This window comes from Pithys albifrons, chromosome 6 (genome assembly GCF_047495875.1).
Source record: "Pithys albifrons albifrons isolate INPA30051 chromosome 6, PitAlb_v1, whole genome shotgun sequence".
Lineage (NCBI taxonomy): Eukaryota > Metazoa > Chordata > Aves > Passeriformes > Thamnophilidae > Pithys > Pithys albifrons.
The window spans coordinates 61209118-61224693 of NC_092463.1; the positions used below are offsets into that span (position 1 = coordinate 61209118).

General features: G+C 42.2%; 1 protein-coding gene across 4 annotated transcripts in view; it reads right to left on the reverse strand.

The window, feature by feature from the left end:
• NAV2 (neuron navigator 2) overlaps nucleotides 1-15576 on the reverse strand; it is a 390109-nt gene that overhangs the window by 43751 nt on the left and 330782 nt on the right. For all 4 annotated transcript variants that reach the window (XM_071559142.1, XM_071559141.1, XM_071559140.1 and 1 more), the window contains 4 exons: nucleotides 11340-11478; nucleotides 6101-6392; nucleotides 4491-5193; nucleotides 758-1225 (listed from right to left, as the gene is read on the reverse strand). In XM_071559142.1, the coding sequence (XP_071415243.1) occupies nucleotides 758-1225; nucleotides 4491-5193; nucleotides 6101-6392; nucleotides 11340-11478 (1602 nt within the window). The remainder of the gene's footprint in view (nucleotides 1-757; nucleotides 1226-4490; nucleotides 5194-6100; nucleotides 6393-11339; nucleotides 11479-15576) is intronic.

Here is a 15576-nt window from a genome sequence, read left to right on the forward strand (position 1 = left end):
GCCCAGTTTACCCTGATGTCAGCCCAGTGAGCCACCAATACAGCTCTGATGCTGAAAATACAGCCCTGGTCCCTCCTCCCTGCTCAGCCCCTTCCCAGCTCCTACTCTGTGTCCACACAGGTACCGATGGATCCCACTGTGTATGGAGTGGGGGAACTGAGCTGTGTGAACTATAATTCAGGGGATCAGTTTTCACTTGGATCCAGCTTCCAATTGGATTTATTGACCATCCACAGGAATGCATGTACGGAAACACTGTAGGGAGCAGCTGGAGATGGGACAGGACAACAAGGAGAGGCTGAGAAGGGATCAAATGACTAACGAAATGAGGACTTCTCTTTTCAGCATCACATTCAGTTTAGAACCCCATCAAATGCTATAAACAAGAAGTTTAACTGGAAACAGTTCACTTTCAAAATCAAAATGATAATAACAATAGTTTTCTTTGAATGTTTCAGGATCAGATCAATTAACAGGAGATCTTTGAAAGGATAACGTAAGATGCAAAATTCAAATACCTGGTATCACATGGTAGCCAAAACAAGCTGTCAACACTGGCTACCACAGCAAATTTAAAAGCTCACCTCTTGCTCTGAGCTGGACTCCTTGCCTGGAATGGCTTCTCTGTGTATTCTAGTAGTACCATTCTGCACTATCTTGTAAGAAGCATTACTTGATTTGTATCTGGAGCTACTGCTGCCAGGGCTTCATTCCCATTTGAGACACATATAGGGAAATAAGAGAAAAAACCACTAACCTTTCAGACAGCGTAGTCTTAACACTGTTGGTTCGGACAAAGGGCGTCAGAGAATCATCTTTAGAGGTTGGTATCAGGCCAGTGGAGGAGTTATGGCTCAGGCCCCCTCCACTGCTCAGAGAGATGTCAATGGATTCACAGCTGGTGTGAAGGCTGCTGACAGACTGGTATCCAATGCCATCCTTGCTGACGGCAGAAGAGCTACTGGCATTGGTACCCCACGTCAGACTGTTGGAAGGAGCTGAATGTGCTGAACTGGGACTAGAAGCCAGTGGAGACTGGTTGAGATCTGTGTTTTTACCATAGAGAGGACTGCTGCCCCCACTGCTCAGCACCCCACTGCCAGAGGGGGAGTCAAGGTTACCCTGCTGGGTCATGGTAGCGTGGGGGTTGGAGATGACGACCGAGTTCTTCATATTTTCCGCTGTTGTGATGGGAACTTGTTTACCAGGCTTGCCACCAAACAGTCTGTAAAAAAAGACAGCACAAAAAATACATAAAATGGAATATTAAGCATGGGGATAATTTTATATCTAAACCATATATTTTCTTAGCTCCAGAAAACCAACATTAAGTACAGCATCCTAGATTGGACATATGCAACTATAAATTTATAAACTTCTTGTGCTCACTGACCCTTCAATAAAGCCCAGAGGCAACTACAACAGATTCAAATCTATCTTAGGCATGTTTTCTCTGAATCATCAAATACTGCTTTCACAAAGCTAAAATACAGTTTCACAGAGCTAAAACACAGTCATATCATCTTCTGCTCCTCAAAGAAAAGGGATAACTGAGAAACACTGCATTGATCAGTCCAGAATGGAATACCAGAGGTTGCAAGCTTGTTGACCAGGCAAATTCTGTGCAAATCCCCAAATGCTCTGCACAGAAGCAGCATTAGCTGGATGCAAGAAGAATAATAAGGACTTATATCAAATGTCCATTTGTTTCATTCCATGAGCCAAGCTGGCTGGAAACTATTTTTTTTTCAGGGGATAATGAGATGTTACCTGCTTTCTGACACCTGAAACTGGCTCAGTAAAAAAACTAGTTGAGTTCCAGAGCTCAGGGAGGGAGGCGATACAGTCAGCATGGCTGGAGGAAGCTGACTGCAGCATCACTGCTGCCTGTGATGCAGCTGCACTGCCAAGGAAGGAGACACTTCAGTTCTCTCACCAGCTGTCGATGGGAAAGTTCTCAGAAGTGCAAAAGTGTCTTAGTAGTAGACATGCTCAAGACTAGGTTATCAATCATTCCAAAACTGATCTTCAAAAGTAGGAAAGAAGTGTATCTTTCACTCCAGGTTCAAACATCCATTCCAAATTGTTGCTTCTGTTTCTGCCACTTCCCTCTTGTAACTGGCTTGGAACCTTAATTTTCCTCACACATACCTATACGAATTTCCTTTTTTATTCTTCACTGTGGAGTAGTGGGGATGGAATCTGTCAAGGGCATATCTGTAGCCCTCAGAACAGAGGACTACAGCACACCTATATGAGTATTCCTAAAGACTTTTGGTGGGTGTGCACCAGGCCAAACTTTCTCTGCTTTTGAGTATGCCCAGGCTGCCAGTACAACACACGGACACTGAGTCACTGTGTTCAACCCAGCCCAGAAGCACAGGCTGTGTGACACAGATGGGCACCTCCAGCACACGTGGAGCAAGCCCAGGGATGCCCAGAAGGGCTGTCTGTACTGCACAGGTGCTCCCTGCAGCTCCAGGGTGCCTCTCAAGGCTGCTCCTGCACACTTGCCACAAGGCACTTGGACAACACTTCAGACTGCCAGAGGGCAGGTTTAGATGGGACATAAAGAAGAAATTCTTCCCTGTGAGGGTGGGGAGGCCCTGGCACAGGTTGCCCAGAGAAGCTGCCCCATTTCAGGTTGGACAGGACTTGGAGCAACCTGGGATAGTGGAAGGTGTCCCTGCTCATGGCAGGGGAGTGGAATGAGATGATCTTCAAGGTCCCTTCCGGCCCAAACCAGTGCATCATTCTGTCGCCTTCAGCAGCAATACCAGCTTAAAGTATTCCTGTTCCTATGCCAGGGCATACAAGCTCTTCAGTTGCACTGTACTCAGAGAGATAACCCCAGGGCTTAAAAACACCCAACCACCCATACAACAGTTTTCCAACTGTGTTTAAGCTGCAAGTCTTCCCTATTCATGACAGCATAGGAGTCACACACATTCACAAACTTACAGGTTAACCTGTATCATTACAAAGGTATAGATTCTAAATTATTTCATAACACAAGAGGAAATATGCAAAAACCAATGCGTGCAACTCATCTTAACTGACTATGAAAATTAAGCTCAAAATCTTTACTGTCATTCTAGAAACCAGTAATAAGAAGAAGAGGCCCAATTCAACTCAGACACATTTCAACACATGCCAACTTAAGAGAGGCTGGTGAAAATTCAAGTGTGAAATTGTGAATCAAATGAGGGAACAGTTAAATTGAGCCTCCGTGTCTTCTCTTTGAAGTTTTATGTATTTCTAATGTAGTCTTTCAATTATACAGCCAGCAATTCAGCTTTGTAGTAATAAAAAAGTTCCCAAATTCCTATCAATGTGCCTGAGGCATGAACACTGAAAATCTGCATTTCTCATGTGTTATACTATAGAAATGAAAGGTCTATCAGAGTTTTTAAGTAGCCATTAATGAAAATCACACTTTCCAGAGGACTTGTCTCATCTACTGATAACCAGGAAAAAATAAAGTATCTTGAATTATCCTCACATAGGCTCTTCAAATAAAAACACCCATCTAAAGACAGTTTACAGCATTAGCCTCAGCTGCCATCACAGCCATTAAGCTTGCACTGGTGTTTCAGATGGAATGTGGCTTTCTCACGTCACTGGAAGCAGGATGATGGAGCAGAACCATATGGGTATTATGGGCGTCAAGACAGAATGAAATGCAAAACAGTGCAACTCGGAACAGACAAGCTCCTCAATGTCAAAGTCAGCTGAAAAATAATATTAACAGAACTTTTCACCAGTATCAAGGCTTTGATGTACACTGCATCAACAAAATAATTCCTCACTAACTATATGTTCATGTTAAAATAATGTGTGGGGCACTGTTGGAGAAATAGGAGACAGATAGGATTTTTGTTCAAAAACTAGTATTAAAATAGGAAAATTTAACCCAGCTTAGACAGTAACTTTATTTAGGGTTCTTCTACACAGGCTAAAATGTGGAGTCTTGCAACATACTGGCCTAATCCACACAATTAAAAGATAGCTTTGGGTGAATCTAAGTATGGCAGATCAAAACATGCCACTGGCATCATGAAAATCTGAGATGACTCTCCTGTTGTAATTCACAATTTGATGCACCCCAGAGTATTCCCAGGTTTCTTACATACACACTGGTGCAAGAACTCTTCAGCAACCTTCAGGTAAGAAAACTGTTACTCCTGTGATATCTGCATGGATAAAAGGCTTCAGGTATGATTTCTGTGATGAAGAGACTCAAATCACAATTAGCAAACTTTCTGCCAGACAGGTTTGGTTTTTTCCCAAATGTTAAATTTTTGCTGCTGTCATGTGACGTCTTGGGTATTCACAACCTCTCCATGTGAAATCAAATGTAAATACAAAAACCTTGATGCAGGACACTAAATAGTTAGTGCTCTGCAAAACACAGCCAGGCCTGGCTGGAAGAGCCCTGCTCATCCAGCTCCCACTACCACCATTGCACAACCAAGGAATTTGTTGCCTACCTGCGCAGAGTGGGAGAGGCCACATCGGGGTACTTGACTCCTTGCTGGTGGGCACTCTGAGCTCCGCTAGAGGCAGTCTGTGATGCAGGGTTCACTTTAACTGAATTACATGAGGCCACGCTCTCGTTGTCAGACGAAATCCCTTTCTCCTTATCAGTCTGATTGACTAATCCTGGCAGAGAGTTCCCAAGGATTACCTTGGCAGGCTCTCTCATTTTAGGGACAGGCAACCCAGCTGACTTGCTGCTTATGTTGGAGTCTATGCTACTCGTGCTAGATCTATTCCCAGCTCCACTTCTGCTACTGGATTTACTGGGCCGGGGCAAACTACGGTACTGAAGGTTGGTTCGTGCACTAAGTGCTAAGTAGCCATCATCCTGGTTTTGGGAGCCATCAACACTAGTCTTCCGACCAGTGGTCCTACCCATGAGTCCAGATGACTTTGGGATTTTCCCCAAGGTGGCCGATCTACTGGTGAGAGTTGCCCCACTGGCAGTGATTATAGTCATGCCTACGGCTGACCCGCTCTGTTTCTTAAATCCAAATGTATTAGCATTAGCAGCAGTTGCTCTAGAGTTACTTGTGGGAAGCTTTTTGGATTCATCACCACTGCTGCGTCCTGCATCTGATGGGGAACGTTTAACATGTCCAGCTTTAGGAGATAGTCTACCCTTTTCTGATACCTTGGCGTCATCAGTTTTCCCTACAAAAATAGAAAAAGAATTCTAATATTTAATGACTTGAAAACATCGAGCAAATGATGAAACTCAAAGCAGCATGAAAAGCAAAAGCGTGTTAGCCACCAGAGTGCGATTCAAAGTTATGATCTAGTCTGCACTGAACTTACATGCCACTCCAGTGAGTTACACATGCAGACTTGCCAGAGAAAGTATGTGGTGTCTTTGCCCTCGAGAATATGAAAAGCAGAACAGTCTTACGTAATAGCGACAGAGAAGAAAAAGTTTCCCACTGTAGCTACCACAGATTGATCATTTTTATCATTAGACAGAAGTGGTGTTAGGCTGTTAGTATAATCCTCTTAAAAGGCATTGTTCAAGAAAGTATCTCACTTCAACCTTTTCATACACAGCTGTGCACACAACCAAATAAGAGGAGAGGTACTAAGGCATATTACTTGATTATGCAAATTCAATCAGTTTTCATTCACACATCTGCAAGTGCTGAAATCATTAATACACTTATCAGAAAACCTAGAAATCCTGTTTAGTATAAATGAACATGCTTGTTTAGTATGGAGGGAAAAAAAATCTCCTCAGCCACACATATTGTATGTTATTAGTTAATGGTGACTTCAAAAACTAAAATTGTGTTATCTATTCTTCACATGGTAGGACCGTGCCAAATAAATAGCTTGGCTCAAGACTGGAGTTGTCATGAAAACAACTTGCATGGGGTACCACCCTGAAATATGCATTTTCACGTGAACAGAGGTAGAAATGTGGATATATGAGATGCTGCATAGGTTAAAGCAGTGCCTAAAAATACAGACAGGACTACCTGAAGTTCAGGTTCTGCCTCTGCAAAGTATTTAAACTGTTTTCACACCAAACACACTTTTTGGCTTGTTTATGTCTCACGCCTTTCCTCACCTGTTCCAGGTGTCTTTAGTGTGCCTGAGGCGGTTGTAGGTTTAGGCCTTGGTGTGGTAATGCCAACCTGAGCTGACATGCCCCGTCGCCAGGAGCCCGTCTGCGAAATAACAGTGTTCTTCCTACCAGAAGTGCTTTTATCAGACTCATCGGACACATCAGAGGGATTCCGCCTCCACTTGGAGCCTGGCTCCATCTTTATGCCGCTGTCGGAGCCGCCATCGGATTTCTTGACTTCATCCCCAGACCATAAGGAATTCCGCTCCACTTGGGAATGCTTTTCTGCATCAGTCTGGGACAGATAAGGAATCGCAAGACAACCTTCAGAGCAAGTCATTCTTTTAAGAAGCTTCATAAATAAGAAGCATCAAACTGATTCATCAACTCAACAGCCATCTCTGAGTACCAACAAACATAACACACCTCTGATGAAGAAATGTCACAGCAAGAAATGAACCTTGGCAATGACATATTTTTTTTAATTTGTTTGGGATAAAAATACAAAAAAAAACCCACAACAGACAAGCCCCTTGGAATAAAATACCTCAAACCAAAACAAAAATGAAAAAAATAACTCCATTTGGTTTATAAAGGACATATTATGCTCCACGACATCTATAATCCTCCATCTCAAATTTCTGACAAACCCTTTCACTGCAGTGCCAATAAAGCATCGCAAAGCTGTGCAGTCAGCTCCCCTTTGTTCCTGCTGCTTCCCTATCTCTTGTCTGGAGTCTGATCTCCAGAGCAGGAGAATGCAACTTTTGGAACACATCTGAAGATGTGGAATGCTGTTAATTCTAACCTAATGCAGCAGAAGGACACCCAAGAACCGAAGAAAATGAACCCCCCCAAACCTTTCTAATAACACTCAAGACAGACTTATATACATAAATTACCTTAATTTTTAATTTAATGCAACTCTTATAGACTGCTTTTTCTCCTATTCTTTGCACAAACTGACTGTGCTACCAGTCTCTTACAGAGAATTTTGCAAAGCTCAGTATCAAATAGAAAAATTTGCAAACCTTTGCCAAATTCTCAGAAATGCTTACATTAAATCTATTAACATATATATATATATATTCATTCCCCATACATTAAACATGTTCTATTGCTACTGATCACTCCTTCAGAACTCTATCCCTCCTACTTCAAATGCTGTTAATTAAATCTGGCAAATTTGCTAACACCACAACAAACTATTTTCTGATGAAGCACAAATGACAAATATCCACACATCTGACCATAATCTGGATTAAAAATTCACAGCTGAAGTGTTCTCCAACCATCATAACTCCACGAGAGACAGACAATTCAACACTTGATCGTGCAGGTCCCAGGTACAAGCTGATGAATCTGGGTAAGGTGCTGAGTGCCATCTCTGTCCTGCAGCCTCAGGAGAAGATGGATGTGCTCAGAACTGCACAGTAGCCAAAAGGTGCAATTTACTTAAAAGGAAATTATTTTAAATATCCCAAAGCATTATAAAGCCCACAGTCTTTACTCCCTTTGGATAATCAGAAAAACAGAGCACAGGAAAGGCTGAAAGACCATTCACCATGCTTTCAGCAAAACGCTCTTTTAAGTTCTGAAAACATCCTTGAAGTTTATGACTTTTCTTTTCCTACCAGATCTCACCATTAATACTAGAGAATTTAGAGAAATTGTGGTTGCATTTCCTCTGCTTTTTACTGTAATTACCTTTTTTTTTAAAAAGCCTGAAAAACTAGTTAAGAGATCAGTATGTGAAAGCTGACACCACACACCACAATGGGCTTTCTTCAGTCAGGGGAAACAGTTCAGGTTTGGGTTATTTATCTACATATGGAGTCATTACACTAACAAACATTTTGGATTTAGATAGTATTATATTCTTGTGCTTTCCTCATACCACGCAAAAGTTGTTTCCCTGTCTCTCCATTTAATGAGAGCAACTTGGCATAGGCTTGAATGAAAACTCTTTCTAACTGCCTTCTCTTCATAGGGCTGCCAGGTTTGGTGATGGTGGGGTACTCTGCTATTTCTGACCACTGGTGGGTGTGCAATGAATTCACAGAGTGATTGTTCCTGTGTCCTGTGCCTATCCAAAATCAGCAGTTCATGTGAGTCTCCCACATTTACAGATCTTGGAAGAGAGCACAGGCAAGAAGTACGAAATAACCAACCAACAAAAGCACTAACACCATATCCCTCACATGCCCCCATTAGTATCTTGTGTCAAGTTCCTTTTCTGGAATTGTGCACTTACACTGTATTCAAGAGCAAGAACTACACCTACTTGCTGGCAAAGGGCTTATCATCCTACTTCTGGCTGACTAGGAAATATTCCTGTAGCTTTTATTTCCCCTCTTTTACATCTGTAAGATTAGTTACAGTCTCCACAGACAGAACAGCACTGCAGGAAGTCCCCTACCTTTGCCCTCTTCCATTTCATTCCACTATTACACCCACGGCCTAAGTTTTTCTGTAGCCTTTGAAATGCTGCACCTCCACCTTTGAGGCCCTCTGGCCAGAGATGTTTCTGTTTAGTGGTAAACACTGGGAACAGCACAGAAACATGACTAAGGAATCAAACCCCAAACGCAGTGAAACCTGGCTCAGGGACTGCAGCTGAAACCTCACCCACCTGCAAGGGTGAAAGTGGAAATACTGTTTGCTGGAGGTCATGGCAAGACACAGCGAGCATGAGCCAGGAGCAAAGCTGGCAGTAAACCACAAGGACTTCTCAACTTACTCCTGCAGTTCTGTAAATCCACTCCTGAAGCTGTGAACAGACCAAACGCCTCTTTGTTGAGAAGTTGCCTTGATTCAACTCCTTAGGCATGCTGCTGTTTTCTATTTGGGAACCTTCCCATCATTCAATCTTTTTACAATCACATGAATCAATTTATTACCTGGTTTTTTTCTCTCTTCCATCTTATTTCAGTTAAATAAGTTGTTTTCAAATGTCCACCAGGTTCTAATTTCTCCTTAAAACATGTGTATGATGGGACTTAAAAGGTAACTTAGCTAAGTGTGTGTAATACAAGATAAAAATATAGGGCCCCAAAACTCATACAGCTACATTGAGTGGTTTGGTACCTGACATAATCACAAGATGGCACAAAAACATGGTAAGGCCAGTTCTGGTTCCCATCACCAGCTTGTTCAGAAACAACTTGCAAACAGCGTCATTGCACTGCTACAAAAAGGGGCTACAATTAGGGGCTGTGAATATGGAATTAATATTATATTTAAGTCTTGCTTCTCAAAGATGGAGAAACTACCGCTTCAGGGTACTCAGCAGCTCTGAAAAATCAGTTACTTAACAGAGACTTTTTCCTACTGCAACTATGCCTTCTTCCTTTGCAGAGATGATTCTGCCTGAGTTACTGATTTCATCAGCAGACACTGACATGTTCAGGCTCTCTCCCTTTGATGTTGCTGCATTATTTGCCTGGACTCCCAGCTGCACATGTATTAGCTTCAAGCTCCTTCTTTAATTATTTGAAATCCAACTTCTGTACCATCTCAAAAAGTTGTGACAGAATCACAGCAGCTTAAAAGTGCCCCCTGTTTAGGAGAACCAAAGCAGTGGATACTGTGAGAAGAAAAGTCCACATGCCACTGCAGATGCCTGCTGGTCCTTCATGGCTCACCAAACCCGGGCACAGGCCATCATACCAGTCCTTGAGGGAAGACAGAAAACGTCCCTGCAGCATTCACTGTGTCATGACCTCTAAGGACTACTCTGAGCAGCAAAAAATCAACCTTGCAAGCTACACATTCCAGCACACCAAGCTATTCTCATTCCCTTGGTTGACAAGTTCAGGATATTCTGCTCAAATGAAAACCAATTATTTTATGGACAATAACTTTCAGATAACAGCAATACCTAGAAGAAGGATTGCCATTCATGGAAACTGAGGAGAGAAGCAGGTCAACAGGCACACCTAACAAAACTGCCAACACGACTTGTCTGTTCTTGGCTCGCAGCCTCTTCCTCCAGTAACTACACTCTACTGCTGTGCAAGCTCCAGCTGCTTTCCTTCAGGTGTTTGTTTGCACCCTCTTGGATGCTGCAATAGTTGTGGAGGAGGAAGAGGAGTTCGTCAACACAGATTTTGATCTCTCAGAGGTGTTTCCAAGAATCTGATCCATCAGAAGATAGAAGTCATACGAGTTTCTAATTTTTCCTCCATATGTTAATGTTTAGTCATGTCTCCCTATTCTTCCTTTATTTTCCCAGCAGTATTACAATGTTGAGACAGTAACAACTGTCAGAAAATACTTCCAGTTGCCTTATTCTCTGTTAGGTACTGACAAACAGACTTGATAGCTCTGAACTCCTTTCAGCTTGCATGGGACTTGCAGCCTCAAGCACACAAGCAATCGCTGATACACAACCAGAGGCTGACTGGAAACCCTTGGTGGAGGCTCAAATATGCACTTCATGGCAAGGGAACAAAGACTACTGTGTGCTTGCACCACAGTCCTGCAGACAGGGCAATGCCTCACAGCAACCACAGGGCTACATTAAAACTGATATTAAAAACAGACTGAGGGGCCAGTAATGAAAAATTACTGGAGAAGATGAAAAGAGGAAAGAAACAGAGGAGAAGGTCATATCTACATCCCTCTCCTCTACCTGCTGCAATGCCAAGTCACCACATCCCAGTGGCTCTGGCACACAACACACAAGTGCCTTCAGCAGGGTGTATAAAGAACAAAGTTGGACTTTTTAGTCCTGCACTTTTCCAAACAAAGTTCTGTGCAACTGGGGGGGGGGAAGCAGTTTATGTTGCTGCAGATCTCTATGTTATGCAGCTTATTTGATAAATGAAAAACTCTTACATACCTTCACTTGTTCTACCCTCTTTGGATGTGTGGTGTCTGAGCACAAAATGCACATGTGTCCTACTGATAGATGTAAAATTTATCCTCCTATGAAATGCTGCCAAACACAGACAGTCTGCAGTACCAGACAGCTCTGGAAATGTAAAAAAATCTATTTCATGTGTACATTTCTGATGGAAGTGTAAATAATCTTTAAAATGTCATACTGACTTTATTAAAGTCTACTATTTCAGAAAAACATAATATGTTTTCTAGAGCTTAAAAACAAAATCCCATTTGCATCTGTTTTCTAGGAAGGCAAAAAGCATTTGTTGTGACACCACCGCAGCAGAGAAACCATGGATTCCACCCATGGATAATAATAAATATCAATGCCACTTGCATAAACCAAAAAGCTTACCTGTGCATCTAGGTTTTTGCGGGAGGAGGCAGGTGTGTTGGCATAGGAGCTGATGGAGGAGCTGGTGTTAATGTCATCAGTACTGAGATTATCTATGGTGTCACTGATCCCACTGCTGACAGAGCTGCTGTCATCCCAGCTGCAGAAAAAGCACAAGGAAGGGAGAAAATGAGGGTCAAAAGACAAAACATCATTCAAAAGGAAAAGTATTCTTTCTACAACCTTGAGCCTACTTGTGGCAACCCATTACCCCTATGGTTGCCACAGGGCCCAGTGTGTACCACCATTAATGTACCATCATTAACCAACAGCACTAATGACATAGCTCTTGCTGACTCAATTGAAATGTGTCCCTGCAGTCCCACAGCAGGGGAAAGTGGTGCTTTGAAAGGATATTGGGAAGAAATTCTTCCCCGTGAGGATGGAGAGGCCCCAGCCAGAAGCTGTGGCTGCCCCATCCCTGGAAGTGTCCGAGGCCAGGTTGGAAAGGGCTTAGAGCAACCTGTCTGGTTAAGGGGAAGGTATCCCTGTCCACAGTAGGGAGCTTGGAACCGGATGGTCTTTAAGGTCCCTTCCAACCCAAACCAGTCTATGATTAAGCACAGGCTTAAGCTCTGCCAGGGGAAATTGAAGTTGGAGATCAGAAAAAAATTCTTTGCAGAGAGAGTGCTCAGGCATTGGAATGGGCTGCCCAGACAGGGGGTGGATTCCCCATCCCTGGAGGTTTTTAAACTGAGATTGGCCGTGGCACTGAGTGCCATGATCTGGTAAAGGGACTGGAGTTGGGCCAAGGGTTGGACTTGATGATCTCAGAGGTCTTTTCCAACCCAATCCATTCTATGATTCTATGACTTCCAAGTAGACATAGCACTGATTTGCTAAGCTGTTACACAGAGATGGAACTTAAACACATGAAAAAAATTCATCCCGAAGCAATTTTCTGCACCTGGGCCTCACATAGACCTGGATGCACCCTCAACAGCACCACTGGTCTCAGGAAATTTTAGTAATTGGAAGTTTAGTCCTTCAGATGGTACATAACCCTCCTGAGCTGCACCACACGCCCCTTGCAAGAAGCTCTACTATTCAGGACTACCTTCTTCCAGCATGTGGTAACTTCAGCATTTTCTAGTACAATAGGAACATGGAACTGAAGTTTAGGACACACAAAGCACCAACGAAGTAAAAGTCCATGCCTGAAGTGATTTGAGTGTTAGGAAGAATCAAAATGATCTAACAACTGAGCCAGGTGCTCTGCTCCTAAAATGCCTGTAAAAATCAGCTGTTCAAGGAGCAGATTTATGAACTGGCTTACAAGAACAATGAAGCTGGGACTGAAACACTGTCCTGGAAGGAACTCTGTGAAGTCAGTCAGTCAGTCCACTGATGGGTAACTATTGCTGGAAATGCATAAATATATATAACAGCTCATTGGCAAAAGGTAAGAGCTCATCACCTGGCAACTCTCTAGCTAGTTTTCACCTTAGATTTTTGGAGCTCGAGACTCTCCTCCCCATTGCATTTCAGTTTGCTTTACACACTTGTAGCAAAGAGATGGCAGAGAGGTTTTTGACTGGGGAGTGAAAGTCATTCACAAACTGATACACAGATCAGTTAATTTATGCATTTCAAACTGAACTGTGTGTGGAGGAAGTGAATGATGTAATAAAAAGCAACCTGTCTCTGGCTTCTTGAACTTTTCTCTCAGCTTCACCACTGATTTACTACAGCCTTACTACATAAACCTTGGCAACTTTGAAATGAAAAGCATTTTATTTTTCTTACTTAGCACTACCAAACAGATACCTGTATGAGTTTTAATGATGCTTTAATGATTTTAATTGCTTTTTGCTTGCTTGGCTGGTCATGACAGAATTTAAAGGAAAGAGAGAATTTTTTCCCTAGATTTGCCTTCACCTGGATACTTTTAAAGAGGAATCCACTTTGATACAAAATAGGAATACAACTTAAGATAAAACTCATAATATTAGACCTGTTGAGTCTGAGAAAGCCAGACAGCCAGATTTGACACAGTGGTTTTATCTGCTATTTTCCAAAATCTTTTTCAGCACAACTGAATGAAAGATGTGCTGCCCATACAAAGACATCCTTGGAATGTTAGGGAGGGGATAATTGAAAATTTGGGAACGGATTGAAAGACTTTTTTGAAGCACCTTTCTACTGAGAGTAGGCAATTAGATATTACAATGCAAAATATTGAAAGCCTCGTTACTTCGAAAATTCAGTTTTGAAAACAGGTCCTATAACTGGTATTTAGTTCGGTTGCAAAACCTTTGATATAAAGCAATTACAGTTCCTAGATTTTATAAGTCTATAAATAAGGTTACAAAACAGCTAATAAAAGAATAAATAAATATGCTTCTAATTAGCCACAGTTTTGCGCAGTGAATAACATTTTTTCTATTTTTGAGCCTATAATAAAATAGTAGCAACAATCATAACAATATCAACAATGCTGATGTTTTCCATGTTTAACAGTTTAATTTCCTTCTTATGGAGATATGGAAATAGGCAAAAAAAATCGTGAAATACAATCATTTTCCTCTCTGTGACTCACAGCCCCATCTCAAACACACAGAAACTGAAACATTCCATTTTCAAGCATTCACTATTCTTGAACTATCACAGACCTCAGCTCAGCAGCATGTAAAGAATGTGTTTCATGTTCAGCATAAGTAGTTTTTCTGGCATCAGCCAGCCCTGTTGGCTTCAGTTGGGCAATCTAAGGCCTTAGGAAAATATTTGAGTGCCCTTCTGAACTGGGATATGTGCCTGAGGACAAAGGTAGAGACATGCACCTGAATACATTGAGGGTTGTGGCTTCTCCTGAGGTGTACCCTGGGCTTGAAGTCCCTTATGTCCCATGGACAACCCAAATTCTGCATTTTCAAGTTTACTACTCTTATTACTAGATAAAAATAGAGGTCTCAAGATAGATGTCTAGCATTTTGGGTGCCAGAAGCTCAGCAAAACAGCAAGATGCTGTCTCAGCTAAACCCAGACATCTCAGGTGTAGCTTTATTTTAAAAGTATCACTGCAGTAGGGAGTGGGAACGCTCAATTTCTCACTAGAAAAAAAAGCCAGGATGTAAGAGAACAAGAAAACACTTCAATTGAAAATACTTTTGAAAACCTACATAAACGAAGCAGCACTTGGGAGTAGCACTAGAGAGGGGTTTTAATGCACGCAGAATTCACTGAACTCTGTAAATTAGATGGCAACACAAGCAACTTTCTGAGCATAAAACATAAACCGCTAAAAAGCCTTGCAGTTACTTGTACTATTTAACCAGCTTGGCCATGATCCATTACACACCAAGATTTTCCCTCAGCAAGTCCATCCCTCTGCATTTGGTGCAACACATCCAGTGCAGGTCACACTGCTCTGTGTCCATGGATGAAGAGGGACACTTGGGTGAAGACTGAGGCTTCTCAAGGGTCCAGCAGACTGAGGTCTCTGCTTCACGTTGTTCTTGAAACCACCCCAAGCCCTCCACATAAATTAGTTCACTTTTACCTTGATCCAGTGCCTCGATGGTTAAAGTCAAAGCAAGGAAGCAGAATGGGGCATCTAACAGCCCTAATTATGGTGTTATTGGCTCCCAGAACCAAGATAACATCTTTGTAATTTAGCTGGTGCAATTAATAATTTCTGATGTCAGCAAAACCCTACTCAACCATAACCTGAAGCTGAAATGTTTGGGTTTCCCTTTCTCTATTTGATCAATCACCTGAAACTTTACTTTGATTACTGAAAATTACAAACAAAACAAAACAAAAATTAAAAACCCTTAAAAGTGTGTTATATATGGAAACCACACACTTAACTGCCACCCCAACACTGTCTCCTGCTCTGTATGAAACCAAGCACCCCAAGCACCTTCCTCTCCCTCTAACACAACTCACAGCACTGCTTTGTATCGCCCACATACAGCACCACATCAGCCACTCCAAGCTGCTTTTTGAAACAGGTTTGCAGAGTGGTTAGGCTCAGACTTGTATTTTTCCACAGTCTATCAGCACTTTTCCATCTTGCATAATCATCATCCACAGAATTGGCTCTTCTTTGTCAGCTTGGACAGCAAACAAAATCACTCCGTGATCCCCAGGATAGCCCCCCTTGCAGCAGAAACCCTCCCCCTTTGCAAAGGAGCCATTAAAATCCTACTAAATAAAGCTATTGTTGAAGACTGAGAATGCACCTTCTCTATGGATG